A 21,224-nucleotide genomic window follows, 5' to 3' on the forward strand; every position below is an offset into this window, starting at 1 on the left:
ACAGGCATTTTATTTATGTAACTGGTGGTGTAGGGTAGCACACTAGTTTATGAGATACGCATGCCGGTCATCCATGACCAACGCTCTCCAAAAGCCTTAACGGCCTTCGAAGGTCTTCCACTTGCACAATTCAAATCCCTTGCGCTTGCCCTCGATGAAGTCGTCAGCTTCAACATCGACGGTTTCCTCAAAAACAACGCAGTTCCCATTCTTGTCACACTCTGTGACTCTCTCAGTCACTTCAACTGACTTGTGAACCTCAGGGCGGCGCTGCTTTTGCTGGTAACCGCCATAGTCCTCTCTTACACTGGCCTGGTTGTTGAAAAGGGTCTGGCCATAGTGAGGGACATCAGTGAGAACACTAGGGGCTCTTGCCATCCTTTGAACATGAGAATAATAATCTGAGCCATTTTGGCGGTTGGTTGGGTACACGTAGTTTCTGCTCATTGTTCTGCAATCACAAGTTGTAAGTATTAGAAGCATTAAGCTTCAATTTATAGACAGAAATGTTTTGCCTTTATTCTAAGATGATAAGTGTGGCATCTAATTCTCTATCTTTTTGTCTATATCAAACAGTTGATTCAAGCATATGAATCTAATAATGCTGGAAGGAGGTGAGCCTAAAATTTGATATTTTTTCTTCTTTTTCAACCTTACATCCTCCAAAGGCATAATATATTAATGGATATCAAGATCAGTCTCCATCATGATGTTACATTCCCAAACTTTCTTAAACCTTAGCTGGCCTTCAATACCACACTAGATTTTCACATTAGAATCTTGAAAAATGAGCAATTTTTTCTAATGAAAATGTTCGTTTAGTGAATTCTTGTTTGAATGTGTGGTCTGAATTCAGTCGAAAAACATAACATACCAAATAAGCTGCAACATCACATTTTTTGCATATACTACTATTATAGCCACACTATTATAGTGACAGGGTAACATTTAAGAGCTTGACAAAGAGCCAATATTGAACAAAATGGCATTGACAGCCCTTCCTATCTCTCCCGCCAAACCCTTAACTGCCATAACGACCATTCCCCAATTCCCACACAATCCTAAAACCCTAATTCTCCAACAATGCAAAACCACCAGAGACCTCAACCAAGTGCATGCCCACCTGATCAAAACCCGCCTTCTCCTCAACCCCGCCATCACCGAAAACCTCCTGGAATCTGCCGCCATACTTCTCCCCAATACCATGGACTATGCTCTCTCCATTTTTCACAACCTCGACGAACCCGATACTTTGGCTTATAACGTTATGATAAGGAGCCTCACATACAAGCAGTCCCCTCTTGAAGCCTTTCTTTTGTTCAAGCAAATGCAGGAAAGCTCGGCTGAACCCGATGAATTCACTCTTTCTAGTATATTGAAGGCTTGTTCTAAACTAAGAGCATTGCGAGAAGGAGAACAGATTCATGCCCACATTGTGAAATGTGGGTTTAAGTCAAATGGGTTCGTTGAGAACACTTTGATTTATATGTATGCAACTTGTGGGAAACTTGAGGTTGCCCGCCGTGTGTTTGATGGATTGCCAGAAAGGGCTCGTATGACATGGAATTCGATGTTAGCGGGTTACATGAAGAACAAGTGTTGGGACGAGGTGGTGAAGCTATTCCATGAAATGTTGAAACTGGGTGTTGGGTTTGACGAGGTTACATTGATTAGTGTTTTGACAGCATGTGGAAGACTGGCCAATTTGGAACTGGGAGGGTGGATTGGTGACTATATAGAGGCAAATAGACTCAAGGGTAACATTGCTTTAGTCACTTCGCTGGTTGATATGTATGCAAAATGCGGTCAGGTAGAGATTGCAAGACGATTCTTTGATCGAATGGATCGAAGAGATGTTGTTGCGTGGAGTGCAATGATTTCTGGTTATAGCCAAGCAAATAGATGCAGGGAGGCGCTTGATCTGTTTCATGACATGCAAAAGGCAAATGTGGATCCCAATGAGGTTACCATGGTTAGTGTTCTTTATTCATGCGCTGTCCTTGGAGCTTTGAAAACTGGTAAATGGGTTGAGTTTTATATAAAGAAGAAGAAACTGAAGCTCACTGTTAATCTTGGAACTGCACTAATTGATTTCTATGCAAAATGTGGGTGTATAGATAGTTCAATTGAAGTATTTAATAGGATGCCTTCAACAAATGTCTTCTCCTGGACAGCACTAATTCAAGGTCTTGCTAGTAATGGACAGGGAAAAGGGGCTCTTGAATACTTTCAATTGATGCAGGAGAAGAATATAAAACCAAATAATGTGACTTTCATCGCAGTTCTTTCTGCTTGTAGTCATGCAGGTCTGGTTAATGAGGGTCGAAACCTTTTTACCAGCATGATTAAAGATTTCGGAATTGAACCAAGGATTGAGCACTATGGTTCTATGGTTGATATATTGGGTCGAGCTGGGTTGATAGAAGAGGCATATCAGTTCATCAAGAACATGCCTATCCAACCCAATGCAGTTGTTTGGAGGACATTATTGGCTTCATGCAGAGCACATAAAAATGTTGAAATTGGTGAAGAATCATTAAAATACATAATCAGTTTGGAGACCCCTCATAGTGGAGACTACATTCTGCTATCAAATATTTACGCATCAGTAGATAGGCACGAGGATGCTATTCGGGTGAGAAATCAAATGAGAGAAAAGGGAATAGAGAAGGCTCCGGGATGTAGCTTGATTGAGTTGGAAGGAGTGATTTATGAGTTCTTTGCTGAGGACAAAGCATGTCCACACTTGGAGGAGGTTTACAATGCAACTCATGACATGATGAAACGGATTAAGGAAGCTGGTTATGTGCCCTACACAGCAGATGCAAGACTAGATGCAGAGGAAGATGATAAGGAAGCTTCAGTATCCCACCACAGTGAGAAGTTGGCCATTGCCTTTGGTCTTATCAGAACACTTCCTGGAACTACACTTAGAATATCTAAAAATCTTAGAGTTTGTACGGACTGCCACAATGCAACAAAGATGATATCAAAGGTATTTAACAGACAAATTATTGTTAGGGACTGGAACCGCTTCCATCATTTCAAAGAAGGGTCATGTTCCTGCAATGACTATTGGTGAATTCTACAACCTGTCTTGTATTTGAGATGTTGTCTACAGGCGTTTCTAGTGCATCCTTAGTCCCAGCCATGCAATTCCTAAAATGTTAAAAGATATTTTTGAATTAAAGCAAATTTTCCAGTTAGTATCATGTAATTCATGTTCATGATATTGATTGAGCCAATTCTTGGGATGCAATTCAAATTGTCAGTTGGGATAAAATTACGTCCAAAAATTTAAATTCAAGCTTCACAATGAAACCCAGCTCCAAACTATTAGCTACTAGATGTTAAAGATATTGAATCGCAAGTAAGATCCTACATGTTGACTAGATCCAGTGGAACATTCAATAGATACAAAGTGGTGAATTCATCTGACAATTGAACTTGATGAACATTGATTTTGATCAGCTTAAACATTTACCATGTTAACAAAATGTACTTAATCGGACTAGATTCTATTGTTTAGGAGCCCTCCGAACATTATTGACCCGAAGGAAGGGCAGAGGTTATAGATCTTCTCATCAACTAATCAGCACTCAATAACACTGGTTAAAGCAGAAGAAAAATCCTTTTGGCTTGTCTTCCATTTCTCCTTTGGGTGTCTCCCCTGAGCCATCGCGTGCTGCCATCAAGGAGCTTGTGCCAGGAGACTCCGGTGGCAAGACAGTGTTCTCAGTGAAAATTCGAGATGGAATTGCAGGTTCAGGAGGAGATATGGTGTAAAGATAATCAAGTAGCATTTGAATTATTTGAATGAAATTAGGTCGAGCATTTGGGTCCTCCTGCCAGCAGGAAGTTAGGATGATATTCAATTCCTCTGGGAGGTTCTCATCAGCACTAGGCCTCACATTCTGAAATGCAAAATAACCCTTACATCATCAGTAAAACTTAGGAGTACCACAAGCATTTTGGAAAGTAACTAAAATAATTAAGATGGGGAAGATATGTTTACTTTAAATGCAGCTGCATATGCTGCCTGGAGATTTGACATGCCTTCAAAAGGCAACTTGTTGTGTAAGAGTTCCCACAAAACGATTGCGAAGCTATAGGCATCCACTTTATGGTTGTAATGCTTTCCCTCTCCCTGCCTTAATGTAACAGTACTGTACAGCTGCAAACAAATACGTAAAGCAACTCAAATAAGCCAGTAATTTTATGCATGACAATACACAAGAGAGCTGGGGAAGGAGTGCAGTACCTCTGGAGCCATCCAACGGTATGTCCCAGTTTCTGCAGTCATCATCTCTGTTAATGACTCTTCTCTTGCTAACCCAAAATCTGCTAATTTAACTGTTTTGTGGTCTGCCGTCAAGAGTAGGTTCTCTGCACCATAAAAAATGTAAAGAATAAATAAGCAAATGAGTACAAAGATATCACATAGGAAACTTCACACTTTCAAAACACAGCAACTAATTCAGCCAACCTCATCAATGCATTAACTAATACCAATGGCAGACCAGTCATTACTTCGAAAAAAAGAAAACAAACTTTACACTTTCAAAACACAGCAACTAACTCACCGAACCCATCTTCATTAAGTAGCTAACTATATATATTTTCCCAATAAATACAAATAATGCACAAATGCACACTTAGAAATGTAACAAATGGTTCACCCATCCACATCAATGCATTAAATCATGCTATATACAAAGAAATCATTCAACAAACAGAAACTATCTTGTTTGAAGGGCCATCTTCCTAAAGTATAATGCAGTCAAAATTTGGCAACTTAAATATAAGACTATAACATTTCAGAAAGGAAAACCCAGCTGAAGGTATCACCAGCAGTGACGAAATTTTTCGTGGTAATGCAAACAAGGACAAGAGTTATTAATAATTTAATACCAAAAGAAAGTTGGGTGATTGAGCAGTTATGGCAGACAAAAGTCAGAAGATATTGATTACATACAAAATAAATATGACAATACAGAGTCATCAGAATTGGTTAGTCATTATTAGAGAAAAATACAAGACAAGAAAAAGAAAAATGTAAACAGAGAACTACATTGAGAATAAAGAACTTATCTATAGAATGTGATCCAATTCTGATACAGTTTGTGAATCTAAACCTTCTGAAACCTAATCACACCTATTGAATTCAAAGGGGTTAAAACTGGGGAAGGAAAAGTTACCAGGCTTCAAATCACGGTGTATGATCCCATGAGAGTGCAAGCACTCCATTGCACGAGCAATATCGAGTGCAAAACCAACAGCAATGCGTATGTCCAAGCACCTTGGCCGCATGTTCAGACAATATTTACGCAATGTACCTCCCAGTAAAAGCTCAGTAACGATCACCATTACTGGCTCCTTGCAGGCACCAATAAACTGTATAGAGGCAAGGTAGTTTTATTTATGTTGACACACAACAATTTGATATTTATGACTACATAATCTGACTATTGTCACCAGTCACCACAATGATTTACAAACTATAGAACTTAGGCAAATGACCACCATAATTTTCAAATTAAATCCAACCTTCACTAAATTTTTATGTTGAACTCTAGACAACATTGCAACCTCTCTGGCAAACCGTCCTTCTCTCTTGGCGATCTCCTCCGGAGTTTCTCCTCTATGAACAACTTTAATTGCAACAGTCTGGTTTTTGTATCTGATTGGAATCCAAAAAGCCGAAATATAATGGAGTGAGATAACTGCAGCATAACAGGACGCAAAATTGAACTATAATTACTTGCAGTCTAATAGCTTAAAAACTCAATTTTTGTGCTCAAACCAAATTCATCGGCAACTACTGAGGTACAATTCAGTGAAAACTTAACCATTTCTAGGATCCTACCGGAATAGATTACATGTTCAGCAGAACCCCAAATATAGCTGAGAATGCAAACACAAAAAAGAAATGCAGAAAAGATATGACTATTCCCAGCAAAGAACTTAATGGTTTGTCGAATCTAAAGAAAGATGGCCCAAAAACTTGCAAATCTAAACAGTATTTTTCTCAACTAATTGAAATGGCAAGCCGCGGAAATGGCATTGCCCAAAATCAAGACACACAAGGTATTCACTTATGCAAACCAAACTATTGAAGTGAGAAAAATTGAAACTTGAGTAAAGCTACATAACTTACTTGCCCTCATACACTTTGGCATGAGCTCCCTCTCCAATTCTTGGCCCAACGAACAGATGCTTAGGATCAATCAGCCATTTTGCATCCAATCTGAACTCATCACCATCAGCTGAGTAAAACCTACTCCCAGATTCCATCTTTCTATACAAGGAAATAATTCAACATCAAAATCTAGGAATGAACTCTAGCACCCATCATCCATGTCATAGCAAAATCATATATGTTCAGAACCCAAAAGGGAAAGCTTTGAAAAGATCATTGATTAAAGCTGTGGATGGATAAGCTGACATGAAAGAGAAACTAAACAAGACATGTTGTGCAGCAGAGCGGGTTGCAGTGTGTGTTGTGCCTGCTAAACACATCTCAAGAATAAAAGGCCCAGAGCTTAAAACTCACAGGAGGTACTGGATAAACTTACATGCCCTTAGAGGAGGCAAAAGCATGGAACCCCACATGTTCTACCAGAGAGAGATTGTGACAGCAGACCCCAAAACAAAAGCTCAATGCCCAAAGAGATTTTTCTTGAAAACTTTTATGGGGAAAAGAGAAAGATCCCTCAGAAAGGCAAACCAGGAAAGGGAACCAATAAGCAAGCTCTTCCCAGTGAGAAGAACTAGAGTAGTTTCATTAAAATTCCATGGCCACCATTGAGATTAATTAAATGGGTTTGATCTGCAGACGGAATCATGGAAGGGGATTGAGTCTATGTTTCAACTTTTAAGAATTTGGTGAGAGAGAGAGGGAGAGAGAGAGAGAGAGAGTAATGAATATTGTAGTTTAAGCCTCTGGGAATCATCCAATAAACAAATCAAGAGCACATGGAAACTGATCTTGCCAACATGGGGGGTAAACTAGTAAAGCCACTGAATAAGAAGACTATAAGAGCCTGGACTGGACTACCTTTGGTCTACGTGTACTTCACTTCAATGGAAGCTAGGCTTTGACTGAAACAAAGATGATATAGGAATTCATTAGGCTTTGACACCAACTATTTTGGTACCAAATTGTGATGGAAATCTAAGAAGAACAAAACCATAATTGGGAGTTGCATATGCCTTTAACTTTGAACATGGTCTAATTATGATGCATTTACAAGTTTGGCACATCAAACCCAAAATCCACCATCAACTGTTACTCAGAAGATTGAAGGCATTTCAGTGTTTTTTAATACAAGTGAGAGTTTAAACTACAAAAGAGAGGGGATTTTTCAAACTATCAAAGTGTCATGTAAGTTTGAATTTGAGACCACTAATCTGCAAGCCAGGGCCCTTTTCCATTGGACTAGACCTGATTGGCAAAGGCATTTCAATGTTTTTTTACTACAAGCAATAGTCTGAACTACAAGAAGGGAGGATTTCACACACATGACTAAAATGCCATGGGAATTACAATATGAGACCTCTTATTTATAAGCTAATGCCCTGCCCTTTTTCACTTTTCACTATGCTAGACCGTTGGCAGGCATTTCAGTGTTGATGCATTTCACTATTGGACAAATCATATGTCTTCCACCTCACAAAGGAGGGAAACTGTGGCAGCTAATGCTGCTGAGGGGTGGGGGCAGTTAAAAAGATGAGAGGCAATCGGTGGTAAAGAAGAGGAGAGAGACATGTTGAAACATCGACTATAAAAAGAGAAATGTTGCTTCAACCTTTCAAATTGCCGTGCAAGACTGGTAAGTTCCAAATGCACACGAGATGGCTCAGTGACGAGACCCCTTAATTGCCCAACCAAACTATAAATAAATAAATAAAAATGATAGGCAAATCCATAAATATAGTAAATTTAAATCCATAACTTAGATATCAGTATAAATACTAAATACATAATTACATACTAAGCAAAAGGTGCACATGGTCCAAAGCAAAGCATCACATCGCATGGCAAATGCCAGTCCATTATTTCTGATATATATATATATATATATATGTACCATTTATAATAACAAGACTTATTATTATTAGTAGTAGTTGTCTTTCATCTAAAGCTTCTCCCCATTGATGAGATCCATAACCACACGCTTGATGCTCCCATTGTTCTTCACAAGCAGCTTCTTGTTCATTTCCGCATCACAAAAGCCCTGCACAAAAGCGATCACTATTCAGAACTTATGGCTCTGAAAGTCTCACATATACCAAAAACTATAAAGAGAGACAAAACGTCCAATACTTCATCATGCTTGGCTTGGACAACTTACCATTTCCTGCAGCTCTTCAAGGATAGGATCCCAGTCAGCAACGTCACAGAGGTCATCCACAGACTGCTCCAGGTTGTACTCATTCCTACGCAGAATCTCCTTGTTCAAATTGACCTGCTTAAACCCCATCTCCTCAAGCTCCTTAAGGAGGGTGTCTTCCACGCCATTATTTGAACTGGTCCCTTTAGCTGATGTTGGTGCATTGACAACAGGTGCCGATTTGGGGGAGGGTGGTGCTGATTCAAAGATATCAACAGTTGGATACGACACAGTTGAAGAATTCTGCGGCTCAGTAGGTGCTGAACCACGGTGGCCAACCAGCAAGTTATCATTTATAGGGAAGTGGAGCTCCTGGTCATTTTCTGGCTGTTCATGAGGCATGAGCTTCACTGGCTCCTTAACTGAGCTGGAGCCAGAGGGCTCGATAAAGTCATTTCCAGCAGCTGGTTCAAGGTTGACATCTATTTTTTCAGGTTCTTTAGAACCACAAATCTCAGGGGGAAGATTCAGGTTTAAACCTTGAAAGCTCCCAAAGAATGAATCCTTCAAGGAAGCATCAACCTGCACAGGAGGCCAAAAGATAAGTAAATTTGTCTAACTACGGGCCTCAGACGTAAAGTTACTCTGGGAAGCATCCGCCAGAAAGGATAATTAAAGTGAAAGTCATCAAAAGGATCACAATCATATCTGACTTGTAATGAGGAAAATACCTGGATAAGAACCCAAACACGTTGCCCAAACTTTTGTCCAGATGGAGATGCCATCCTCCAATACGAGATGTATCTACCAGGTGACTCAGGTGCAGTAAAATCAACAGCAACGTCAAGTTCATAGTCAGCAGACACACCATGAGAAGGAATCTGAAAAGAATCAAGATATTTTTACAAAAAACACAAATAAAAGAATTGAAATGGAAGTGGACGAAAATTGGCATGTAAAACTCAAGAAATATGGAAAGGAAATAAATAAGAAACTAATAAACATTACTCGAGGAATTCCAGAAAACTGTCAAAGTTATGCTACCTCTATCTCAACTGAATCTGATTTGCTAAATCTGTCTCCTCCAATCCACATGAGTTGTGTTCCTTGAGGCCAGATCAAACCACCAGTGTTGCGCATCCGCCATATTTTGGTAAATGGAGTAGATGGGGCTATTAAGGTACCATCCATCACATTGACATCCAATACGAAGCGGCTGTCAAGCTTAGGACGGCCTGATTTCATACTACAACCTCTCAAGATTTTTGGCAATACTGGAGGACCAACCCATGGAGGCTGTCATTGAAGATAAAAAGAAAAGGTCAAATTCATGATAAAAATAACAATGGTATAAAAAGCAGAAGATAACATCTTAGGAATGTACACACTTGCTCATACATCCCCTTGAAGGGCCGTGGATGCCGATACGACACAGGGTGGTCAATTCTAATGTAATCACTCGCATTACCCATACTTGAATAACAGATACGGCAGAGGTCATAATCTTCTTTCCTGCAGAAAGCAAACCACAAATAACATCAACTATGATAAATCAATAATGTTTCGTTACCATCTTAGCATCAGAGATATAATTAGTTTTTCATCCTTACACTACGGACTTGAACCGAGGACCAATTATTGGATGACAACCACAGCCATCACAGCGAACTCCTGTGTGGAACATGCCACCCATTGCTTCAGAGTGATTCCTTTTAAAAGGAATTCGTCGACATGCAACAGGAGTGGCTGACGGGTTTGCAATTGCAGTCCCTGAAAATGGACATTCGTTGAAATGATTACTGCTCATATCATTAATCACAGGGATAGCAGAACTTGTAGACGCTCCACAACCAAGAGACTTCTCGAAATTTTTCTGTGGAAGATAAAAAGGACTGTTAAACTCCTTAGTCTCCTTCCTCTCATCACTAGTGTGAAGACTTGATCCCACTGGTGCACAATTCACTGGTGCGGGTCCGGATGGATTAAAATCAGTAGGAAGTGAATTGAGATCAACAGTAGCATGGCAAGGTGGAACCGACAACCCCACATCCATAGTGACATTCACAGCGCCCATTGCCTGACCTTTTTTGGAGCTTGATTCCTCAAATGCTGACTTCGGGATGGGTCCTGACTTGCCATCATCCTTCGCATCATTTAAATTAGCGGCAGCTGATGGAGCCATAGGGATCTTCGAGAAACCACTCTGTGTGGCTGAATCTCCACCGACCGGAACCTGGGAATCTGGAATCAAGTAGGATATCCCCATGTTTGAAAAAAGGTCAACAAGGTCTGCAAGCACTGGACTAGAGGATTCAGCCTTTGAAGCCAACTCAAGGTGCAACTTAGAAACAAATTCACGAAGCGGCTCTGGCAAGGACTTCAAAACTTCAGCAGCGCCAGTTTTGAAGTTTAGGATTGGAGATGTGCCTTTGGGAGACCTTAATGGAGTAGAACTTCCACTTGATTTGGCATATGACTTGCCAGCTTTGTCATTGTTCATATGTACATCAATTCTCAAGAACTTCAACTGCTGCCTCATTGCATCACGCAGATCATCATCATCAACAAGAGTTACTGTATCTCCATCTTCATCAATGTACGTCATAGCGATGTCAGCATCAGGATGGAAATTGAAAAGACTGAAGATTTTCGCTCGCAGTCCACTCATGTCAAGATCCAGTTGATCTTTCTCATCGACTAGAGCATTGAAACGCCTCAGTGTATCCCCATACTTAACCTTCAAAACATCCAGTGACATGTTAGTACATTCAAAAGTAACCAAATAACCACAAAATGTAATTTGATGGCATCATATGCTTTCAACTCATTTACGACAGTAACAAACAGTTAGCTATACAACATCCCGATATTAGGCTAGAACATTTAAAACAATTTGAAAACAAAACATTAATCACCCATTAAGGGCGTTTGGTAATTGTATAACATGATGTCATCATCTGGCGTGGAAAAAGACTCGATGCTTAGCTATTTCCATGATGACACAAAAAGAAATCAAAATTGACCATAGACTCTGAAGTGAAAACCCAAACAAACTTTCCCAAATTCAAACCATCTACAATCAAACCAATCGAGGTAAGCTTAACAAAAACTGCCACCATAGAGCCCCATCTATGGTTGGCCAGTTAGCGGTCCGATCATTCAGAGAACGTACAATTTTCCCAGAAATGAAGAAAACAGTCAATCTAATAAAGCTACCAAGATTCAGAAAACTCAATATTCGAAATCATAATTTCATCCACCCTCTCCAATTAGGAAAAACAAACATAGATTCTTCAATCTATAGCCCCGTTCCATCCCCTAGTTCAGTTCCATGTCAAATTTAAATTCCCGTCTTCCCCCAGACATTTCATGTCAACGAAAAAGAGCATAAATAAACCCAATAGGCAAAAAATCAAATTCTATCATAAAAGTTACTAAAAATTGTACCTTGATAACCATGGTTGACGCCATGGCTCCAGAAACAAGCAGAGAACAAGTGTTCTACAAATCCAATCTAAAAGTAAAACCCTAGCCCTAACCCTAGATGATACAGTACCGTTCAGAACGAGAAAATCGTAGGTTATATCGGAGCCCAAGCGTACCCGTCAGCCGCTATTATCGCCTCTCTTTCTCTCTCTACCTCCTCTGCAAAACGAAAGCATTGATACGCTGTGTATTTATAAATCACTTTAGCTTAGCGAATAAGAAAATTAGACCGACTTTTGGCTTTCTTCTCGCCAAAGATAGTTGCGGATTTATTAAGGCGTGGAAATACTCTGCTGGTTTAGAGACCATCGTAAATATTTGGAATCTCATACGTGGATTTATAGCACTAGTTGCTGTTTAATTTGTTTTTACAGACGCCACATGTACGCTATTGATGTGGCTTTCTTTTTTCTTTTTCTTTTTTTTTTTGGTAAATAACAGAAGGTGTCCCCACACCCGAAGGGTAGGATTAATCTCCGCTCGATGTTCGGCTTGCCCCTAGTCACAAAGTGCTTCCAACAGATTTTAAACCCATGTTATTGAGGCACCGGGTAGCTCGCCAACTTGAGGTAATAGTTTACCAACCGCACCACACCTTATGGTTCTTTTCTTTTTTCTTCTTTGTTGGACTTGGAATATAGCTTTTCTTTTTCTCCTTAAATTTCACCCATGCGTGTAATTCTATTGTCGGGAAAATTCTTGGGTGTGAGGTTTAATTGTTGTGTAGTGTTACTAATTTAAGTGATAAATATGGGTTGATAATGTATTTATATATCTCATATCAAGGTATAATATTGATATATAAAATACGTGTTATAATGTAAGTGAACTGTAACACCATATAACGATCAGATGTTCCACACATAAATATAGAATTATCAAGCACGAGCTAATGAAAATGGGATGAGAGAATAATGATGTTGACTTTGTATATATTTCTCCTTTTTGGATAATTTGGGAGTTTGATGTAAAAGTGGTAGGGTAAATCCTCATCAAAGTTTGATTTGAGCACACTTCTTTTTTGTATTTTACAAAACTGTAACAAACCTCGACCACAAATTTATTCCAATGGTTACAGAACATCTAATTGGAAGCCAGCATGTAATTTCAAAGCCACACAATGCACAAAAATTTGCAAGGGCAACTCCACAGAGAAAAAGAAAATCAACTCATATCAGAGAGAAAGAAAAGAAAAAAAGCTATCATATTCCAACCAATCAGCTTCCTTGAAACCTTGTGAACCTTTGGCCATCAGACTCAAAATTGCTGCACTAGCCAAAGCAACAAGGCCTCTTTCTATGAGCACAACCCTGACCAAGCACAATGTGGTCAATTTGCTCAAACATCCCCTTTTGGAGACACAGGGAGGTCAATCCTAATGTAATCAGTCACATTACCCCAACTCGTAACACAGATTCGACAGAGGCTATAATCTTCAATCCTGCAGAAAACAAACCAGAGAAATAAAAATAAAAGGCATCAGTAAAAGAGTTCAACCATGTAACCATGTTCCATCAGCAGCTTATTGACAATTTGATCAGAGACATACACAATAAGTTCCTTCCTTACACTATCGACTTGAACCGGGATCCAAGTATTGGATTGCAACCACAGATGCTGCACCGAAAACCCGTGTGACACATCATACCACCTACGGCTCCAGATTCAAGACATGCCACAGTTGGAAAAACAGGGTGATTATAATGTGGAGGAGCATTGCTTCTGCTCATATCTTCATTATGACATGGAGGAGAAGCAGAACTTGTGCTAGAAGCCTTGTTGGTCTCCCCAGAATCAGCGAGGAAATCAAGATCATCAAAATAATCAGGGTAAGGTTGAACCACCATCTCCATATCACTTGTCACATTAGCAGCATCCTTCCCTTGACTTTTACTTCTTTTGGAGCTTGAATATTTACCAACATCTTTGTCATCATTCATCAGTACATCAATTCTAAATGACTTAAGATGCTGCCTCATTGCATCTCGCAGATCATCATCGTCCACGAGAGTTACTACATCCTTGTCTTCATCGATATATGTTAGAGTAATGTCAGCACCAGGTGGGAGGTGAAAAAGACCGCAAATTTTTTCCCTCAATCCAGCCATGTTAAGATCAAGTTCACCATTCTTATCAACACAAGCTTTGAAATACCTCAGTTTGTCCCCAAGTTTAACCTTTAGCACAACCAGCAACTTGTTAGAAACATTCAAAAGCAACCAAATAAATACATAACACAATTTGAAAGATCAAAACTTCTGACTGATTCAATATGACCAACAAAACTTGTACAAATGGAAAACAAAATCAAATCTGTCCCCAAATTCTATAAGTGCAAACAATTTCTTTTCCAAATTTCACCCACCTCTAACCAAAAACTAATCAGATTTAGTCAGATCAACCCTTTTCACCATTGAACCTCATGTAAGGCCAGTAACGATCAAACTTTCAAAAAGATGAAGTCTTTCCCAGATATTATCAAAATTATCAATCTGGGATGCCAAGGATCAAAATTCCATATTCCAATTTATCAATCTATAAACTCAATTCTATGTGGAATTTTACAAATTCTCATCTCTTCCCCAAACTTTTCTCAACAATCAGATAGAGCATAACAAACCCTACTTGAAACTAAATAAATTAAATTAAATTCTTACCTTGGAAGTTCCAAAATATCGCACCTTGATAACTGTGGTGGACGCCATAGCTCCACCAAAACAAGGTAACAGATGGATAATGAAGAAACGAAAACATTGAAGTTGGAGAAAATAAATCAGAGACTATAAAGATTTCCAAGTCCTTGAGCCCTTGACTTTTAAAAACTTTACCTTTCGTGGATTGTTCACATAGGGCGGCAAAAGAATATTATGAGAAAATATATGGGACATCATTGGCGTCAACCTTTTCTCTTTTTGTATACAATTGGCGGCAAAAAAGATGTAACATACCATGGATTATTGGTAACACTTTCTATTATTTTACCTTTAATTACTGAATCTAAATTAACAATTGGGTCTCCGATGAGGGTTGATTGAATTGGTAAGGATCGTTTTATTCACTATCCAAGCCTAAGTTCGAGTCTCATAAAAACTCAAAAAGGGGCAAAGACCCCCTTTGTAAGTCTTCAAAGAGGCCTTGGTATGCCCGGCCCTTGGATGGAATAGCCTCCCCTCCCCCTAAACTTTTGTTCAATAAAAAAAATATATTAACAATTGAGTCCCAAAATAACTATAATGAAAGTGAAGAAAGTAGGAAAAGAAAAGTTTCTTTTAAAGAGAATGTCCTGTTTTCAACTACATTGCTAATGTGCTATCAGCTTCAGGACTTGAGCACAAAAAGAATTTATGTTCTATCCGAATGTGAATGATAAAGTATATGTCAAAGGGAAGTGTCTTCTTGTCTTGGTGCCAAGAGAATCTCCCTCTCTACGAATTCGAATATTTCCTTCAGTCGATGGGCAAACTTCCCTGTAATGTTGTGTGTGATCCTCTCCTGAAACTTTGTACTTTTAAGCCAGGTGACCCTGACATGAACATTGCATTTACATGCATTATGAGCTAGGGTAGAATTCTCAATCTGGTACCTAAACTGAACCTGCATGAAGAAAGAAAATCTATCTTAATTTTCAAGAGATGATAAGTGATACAAAAAGCTAGCAATTTTGAATTTCATGTCACATACACGAAAGTGATCCTCAAATGGAACGCCGTGCAGGGCCATAACTTCGTCCACAACCCATCCTTGACCATCTTCAATGGGAGTTTTTTGTTGTCTGCATGTGACCTCTCCTCCAAAGATCGAAACTTGGCGGTTGAATCTGTATGACAGATGACGCTCAAACACATCCGGCTTTTTTGTAGGTTCCCATGCAGTAGTTGTGTAGTTAAGACAACCCGATTTCTCCCTGATTTTGTGCTCCAACATTCCTCCTTCGAACATTTCCATCAGAGATCTTGTCTGCACCATTGTCCAGCAGAGTCTCAGTACTAGTACAACAAATCTAATGGGTATATGTAAGTTTATGACGTCTAGATCAATCTGTAATTTTCAGATATTTGCTTAACTTATAGTTCAGATCCAACTACAAGTTCAAAAGGCCTCTTCTAACATATAATTGTTAAGAAAAACAACTCCAATCACTGAACCATTCATTCAAGAATGCTTATCTTCAATGAATGCTTATATATAGTTTTGATATTGTTAGTCTCACATGTTTTGAGCAACAGTCTTGATTGACCAAAAGAGCATTATTCTTTGAGTCTAATCCCTTGTTTTTACTAATGAAACAAAGTTCAAAGCTGAATAACAAATCGTGCAGAAGCCTACACTAACACTTAACAAAGCAATAAACAAGGGGTAAAGAACGAACTGACGACTTACGTTAATAGGTAGTTCTGCAGTATAAACTTTGGACATCTTTACATCCTCAAGATTAAGTATGGATTCAGTGTCTTCAAGCATTGTGGACCTGTCTTCTTGATTATTATGTTCTTCAGAAATTTGTGCTTTCTGATCAGGACTCAGTGTTCTTGTTCTCCACAAAACCATTATTGTCCTGCCAGGAAAACTTAATCAGTCATCGAAAGCCTTCTATATGTACAAATACTTTGGACAAAAGGAAATCATCTTTGTCTTGAATGTGATTGCTTGACTATGTAGTTTCCCAACACCACTACCTGATGACTGAATTGAATGACACAAATGATTGAAAATGAAATCTAAGCCTGCCTTCTTCATCTTGACACTTCGCACCATGCCTTGCATCAAGACCTCGATCCTTTTTCAGAACAATGACCAGCAAAGGGCTACCTACAGATGATAAGGATGGGGGAAGCTCTTGGATATCTTCAATATCCTCCCAAAGAAAGAAAAATTTTGTTTTGTGTCCGAACAAGTTTGCGTAAAACCCAACTATCCTCGCAGAAAGATAGAGTCGGCCCTGCAACAAAAAGTCATCATAAGAGACACTAAAAGTATAAAGCAGATATGCACACACACACACGCCACGCACACAGGTTTCGTCTTAAGCCACTGATCACTTATAAAGCTGAGTACAATACATTTTCATTCCTCAAGCAACTGACAAACTCTCACACATAGAAGCAATCATATCATTCTTATAATGTAAAATTGAGGTCAAAAAATACCAGATTTAATAGAGTTGCTAGAAGATCTAGAAAATCTTTAGTTGAGAGTCAAGAACTATGAATTCTGACTGTAATTTATTCTTTTCAAGTAGTAGAATAGCATCCTAGAAACTAAAGCTGGCACCTGTAAAGGCATTTTCCTCTTCAGGGAGCATGTAAAATCACTGATAAGAAATTCTTCTGGCGGCAACCCAAACAATTTCTGAAATGTTGAATTTCTATGAGGCGATCGTAGATTCAACTGTCAAAAAACCAAGGAAGGAGTTAGATCAACTTCTACAGTAGAAACGAGGCTCAATTGTAGGTTTAACAGAAGCATTTTAAACATACAAAAATATAACCTATGAGTGGGAAACTCAGGTACAGGAGAGTTCTGTACTATCATGTAGAATTTGTGATGCTAAGTGGGAAACTCAAGAAAGAAGAAATTATGATACAAAGTCCTCACCTTCTTTCCAACTTCCTTCTCCATTTTGGTCATATACTCCCTGATTGTTTCAACTCCTTTGTTATTGTCCAAAAAGATTCTTAAGTGCAACTTTGACTGAGAAGACTGAGCAAGCTTTCCCTCAAGGGAGACCCACATGTCTGCGAGTTCCGTAGCTGAGTGTTTAAGAAAATTGATCTCAGCATGCCCAAGTGACATAGCTTGGTCAAAAGGACCATCAAAATCAAAAACTTCAACGTCCAAAACTGATGGAGGTTCTTCCATAGCATCAAACTCGAGTATCTCTGCATCATTTTTCCATGAGCCATAAGTCAATATATGGGTGAAAAGAAATTGAAAAAGAATAAAAAAGTCCTCACCATTCCATTGAGGATCATTAGTTTGAAGCTTGACAGAACTTGTTCTTGTTTTACCATTGCAGGTGAAAACCACATAGGGATCAGAGAACCCTGATGAATCCAAGGATGCTAAGTTGTTCCCTTCAATCAAAGCAACGGTAAGAACCCATCCATCACCATGGGCTTTGACTCCATTATCACTTCCTGTTGTAATAGATGGCCAGCTTGTGTAAATCCCAGGACAATGTTAAAGATGCAACCTCAAATGCGAAGGTGCTGTAGGCTCGAATATTTTAGTAAAATTCATGTCATGCAAGATAATGTGCTTACCTTTCTCCAACTTAGCTTGTACAAAGTGTAAAACCGTGTTATAGACGCGCTCCAATTGAAGGACTAGAATTCCACATGTGATGAGCTCTCCGACAGTGTCTGGCAAATCAAGTCCATTAAATTCCAATCCTTGGAGTTTACTGGGCTCACAAAGCAGAATATGAACCAGGACATACAGAACCATAAAAGTAGTGGTAACTAGAGTGAGATTCCAGAAGTATTTTCTTGCCAACTCCCAATCTGATTGATGTCCTGCCTGCGTACTTGCCAAGATATGATCCTTGTCAGACAAGTCTGTGGAATCCAGCGTTTTAAAATTCTGAGCCAGCAAGCTGGAAAACTGATCAAAACTCTCCTCAAGTCCCTGCTTAACTCCTCCTTCAATCATGCCTCTCATCAATGTGTTCTGGAGAAAGTTAACGCCCCAGGATACCACAAGACGGGAGGATTCTTCTCCTGAAGGTAGCTCTGGTCCAGGCATTATCTTGTAAAGCAACTCAACCTTGAATGAATTTCCATATGGAACATCAGGTGTACTCACACCGACCAATACAGCAAATTCCTTTCCATCGGCTGTCATGTATGTTTGCTCCTCTGTGGCTTTAACAGCCTTAACTAACTTTGAGGCAGCTTTTGTGTAGGTAACAAATCGTGTCAAACATGGGATCTCTCCGGATGTCCATGTCCAAGGCCCCTCATGTACATCTGTTGTCCTCTGAAGTTCCGCCAGCTCTCTCCTGAACTGTGAATTTGGGGTGAAAAGAGATGCATTAAGATCATGTTGTGAGACAAAGTATGCCTGATCATTAAGAATTCCCCCCTGCAGATTCTCTGGCATTTGTTGTTTGCTTACTCTCGACTGCATCAGCTCAAGAGACTCTTCAAAGCTACAAATAGTATGATGTTCCTCCACACAATCTTCATAGTCAGATACTGAACTAGAAAACTCTGAAGAATCATCTGTTTTCAAAGCTTCATCGTTCTTATGCAAAAGCTTGTCCGCATGTCTTATAATAGCCTTCATTAACTGTTTCCCTCCTAGTATCTTCGCACATGGAGATTTGGAACCAAATACACCGTGAGATGACATAAATGGACAGTCCAACTCTTTAGGTTCCTCAATGCTTATATTTGACTGCGCACAAAGGAGGTTATCATGGCCTTTTTCATGCAGAGAAAGAGTAAGAAGAATTTTCCCTGCATTTGTAGTACAAAAATTCTACACAATTAATATAGAGATCTCGGTTGATGCGAAAATGCTAGTAGGACAATAATGCACCACATCAATGCCCGAGTCAGCAACTTCATTTGACAAACTAAACGTTAGGCCTAACAGGAAGACAATCTAGTCAATTTAGTAAACAAAGATTACTTCTTACCCGAATATTTCCCATGATCACATAACAAGGTGATAAACTGCAAACTGCTCCCAACATTTAAGAGGAAGAAAAATATACTTACTGCAGAACTACTGACTACTAGGGCTACTGAGAAAAACACACCCTAACTTTTGTCTTTTAAATAGATAACTCGTACCTTGAACATTGCATATTTTTATTTCCTTAAGATGTGAGGCAAGAAATTCACGTGGAGAATGAACAATCATCATCACCCTTGACGAAACTAATATACATCAGGACATCAATAATCTTGTTTAAAAGCTATGACAAGACAACAACCCATTAAAAGGGTCAAACACGCGCTATTTTCATTCGATTTCAAATGCACCTGCACAAATGAATTCACCATAACTCATTGTGCTTAAATTTTCCGAATCCATTATCCACTACAACAATCAAAACAGTTATTGGCAAGCGAACCAGCATTTCTCATCATCTTCATAGCAACTCCTCCTCATTGGATATACAATATCTTTATCGTATGAGAAAGTAGATAGAATGCGGTAAGATCAATGTAAATCCAAGTTCTACTTGAAAGTCTGAACTTTTTAAGAATCACCAACCATATGCAGTACTAATCTACAAAAACACAATCTTGAAAGCCACCATTGAAAGAAAACAAGGCAAACAGACATAGAAGTATACTAACCACAGTCTTTATTGATAAATTTCCCAGTCTTGGGACTTTCAAGAGAATACCAAGCTGGCGGCAGGGTGCAATTAGTCTCAGCAGCAACAGAGCAGACCGGAATCCGAACCCGACCCACTAAGTCATCGCCATTGAACAAGCCAGACTCGTCGTCATGGTGAAACACAGACACAAGAAGCTCCTCCTCATTCATGTCATGAACCCTGAAAACAAACTCTTCATTCCAAACTGGGTTGGTGGTATTTCTCAAAATCCTGGTCTTGGACTTGTGCCTCCGAACCTGAAGCTTCACATAAGACTCCTTCACATGCAAGTCTTGAGCTTCCATTACATACCCGTAAAGCCTCATGGTGCAACAACAGCTTTAGAGAACTTCTCTTGTACAATTTGTGAGCAAAAGGACAGAGAAGGGGCTTAAGCAGAGGTGGGTTTGGGTGCGTTTGAAAGTTGGAGAAAAGGGTTGGTGTTGTTGATGTCTAACCAAAAGGACGTGTGAGTAAGAGGCCATTAGAAAACGTGGAGGCAACAGAAAATGGACACGAAGGATGTGAGAAGAAAATGGGAAATGGGGTGAGTCGGTTTTCAGGTCAATGAAATGGAGGGAGCCTCATTAAATTTTTCTTTCTTCAAAACGGTTTGCCTTATCAGCTTTTGTGACTTTTGTATTCTCCGTACTCTCCTTGTGTTTAGTGAGACTATGCTTCCCCATAATACATTGATGCTGTTTTTGAGGCTTTTGAAATATTAGGATCACACTAAGAATTACTAAAGAAAGGTGAGAGAGGCTTGTAACTCAAGTGATTAAGGGTATCTGTTTACGAGATCTTAAGTTCGATTCTCCTTCCCTCAAGATCGATTGTATAACTAAATAGAAAAAGGACAGTGCAGGAGACCAATTTTCTTGAGGAATCAAATGCCTTTTATTACTTGCTTATGGTCACTGTCAACATGTAGTTTAGTATCGAAGCTTTGGTTTTCTGCATCTTGATCCTTCTAGTAATCCAATTCTAATCATAATTTTTTTTTTTTGGACACAATATACCATATATAATTGGCCATCCAACTCATCAAAAATATATAATCTAATTCTTAA

At 39.2% G+C, this 21,224-nt stretch overlaps 5 protein-coding genes across 8 annotated transcripts; 1 reads left to right on the top strand and 4 right to left on the bottom strand.

Moving 5' to 3' along the window:
* The first annotated feature begins 850 nt into the window (after positions 1 to 850).
* LOC110745881 (pentatricopeptide repeat-containing protein At1g08070, chloroplastic) lies at positions 851 to 3,105 on the top strand. The gene has a single exon (XM_021946035.2). The coding sequence runs from the start codon at positions 983 to 985 to the stop codon at positions 3,080 to 3,082; it is 2,100 nt and encodes a 699-aa protein (XP_021801727.2). The 5' UTR covers positions 851 to 982; the 3' UTR covers positions 3,083 to 3,105.
* A 236-nt stretch (positions 3,106 to 3,341) lies between these two features.
* Positions 3,342 to 7,054, bottom strand: LOC110745882 (serine/threonine-protein kinase STY13). 2 transcript variants are annotated; one of them, XM_021946036.2, is made up of 7 exons: positions 6,576 to 7,054; positions 6,158 to 6,298; positions 5,548 to 5,680; positions 5,199 to 5,394; positions 4,262 to 4,386; positions 4,016 to 4,174; positions 3,342 to 3,914 (listed from the first exon to the last, which is right to left on the bottom strand). In XM_021946036.2, exons 2-7 carry the CDS (start codon positions 6,292 to 6,294, stop codon positions 3,600 to 3,602), a joined length of 1,065 nt encoding a protein of 354 aa, XP_021801728.2. In that variant the 5' UTR covers positions 6,295 to 6,298; positions 6,576 to 7,054; the 3' UTR covers positions 3,342 to 3,599. The 2 variants fall into 2 exon arrangements, with proteins under 2 accessions (XP_021801728.2, XP_088110028.1); XM_088253902.1 differs by lacking the exon at positions 6,576 to 7,054 and having other exon boundaries at positions 5,548 to 5,723; positions 6,158 to 6,294.
* Positions 7,055 to 7,932: 878 nt separating this feature from the next.
* On the bottom strand, positions 7,933 to 12,062 carry NBR1 (ubiquitin-associated (UBA)/TS-N domain-containing protein / octicosapeptide/Phox/Bemp1 (PB1) domain-containing protein). The gene is made up of 7 exons (XM_021946034.2): positions 11,781 to 12,062; positions 9,944 to 11,070; positions 9,722 to 9,845; positions 9,378 to 9,629; positions 9,065 to 9,214; positions 8,355 to 8,915; positions 7,933 to 8,237 (listed from the first exon to the last, which is right to left on the bottom strand). The coding sequence occupies exons 1-7, from the start codon at positions 11,802 to 11,804 to the stop codon at positions 8,139 to 8,141; spliced, it is 2,337 nt and encodes a 778-aa protein (XP_021801726.1). The 5' UTR covers positions 11,805 to 12,062; the 3' UTR covers positions 7,933 to 8,138.
* A 794-nt stretch (positions 12,063 to 12,856) lies between these two features.
* LOC110745871 (protein NBR1 homolog) lies at positions 12,857 to 14,686 on the bottom strand. Of its 2 annotated transcripts, none has more exons than XM_021946020.2 (3): positions 14,477 to 14,686; positions 13,389 to 13,996; positions 12,857 to 13,260 (listed from the first exon to the last, which is right to left on the bottom strand). In XM_021946020.2, the coding sequence occupies exons 1-3, from the start codon at positions 14,522 to 14,524 to the stop codon at positions 13,158 to 13,160; spliced, it is 759 nt and encodes a 252-aa protein (XP_021801712.1). In that variant the 5' UTR covers positions 14,525 to 14,686; the 3' UTR covers positions 12,857 to 13,157. The 2 variants fall into 2 exon arrangements, with proteins under 2 accessions (XP_021801712.1, XP_021801713.1); XM_021946021.2 differs by having other exon boundaries at positions 13,369 to 13,996.
* A 344-nt stretch (positions 14,687 to 15,030) lies between these two features.
* LOC110745864 (C2 calcium/lipid-binding and GRAM domain containing protein) lies at positions 15,031 to 20,998 on the bottom strand. 2 transcript variants are annotated; one of them, XM_088253196.1, is made up of 10 exons: positions 20,132 to 20,254; positions 19,619 to 19,810; positions 18,083 to 19,279; positions 17,774 to 17,956; positions 17,415 to 17,698; positions 17,091 to 17,207; positions 16,496 to 16,758; positions 16,200 to 16,374; positions 15,501 to 15,776; positions 15,031 to 15,413 (listed from the first exon to the last, which is right to left on the bottom strand). In XM_088253196.1, the coding sequence occupies exons 2-10, from the start codon at positions 19,689 to 19,691 to the stop codon at positions 15,198 to 15,200; spliced, it is 2,784 nt and encodes a 927-aa protein (XP_088109322.1). In that variant the 5' UTR covers positions 19,692 to 19,810; positions 20,132 to 20,254; the 3' UTR covers positions 15,031 to 15,197. The 2 variants fall into 2 exon arrangements, with proteins under 2 accessions (XP_088109322.1, XP_021801704.2); XM_021946012.2 differs by lacking the exon at positions 19,619 to 19,810 and having other exon boundaries at positions 20,132 to 20,998.
* Between the last annotated feature and the right edge of the window lie 226 nt (positions 20,999 to 21,224).

This window comes from Prunus avium, chromosome 5 (assembly GCF_965620075.1).
Source record: "Prunus avium chromosome 5, drPruAviu1.hap1.1, whole genome shotgun sequence".
In the NCBI taxonomy this organism is placed as follows: Eukaryota; Viridiplantae; Streptophyta; class Magnoliopsida; order Rosales; family Rosaceae; genus Prunus; species Prunus avium.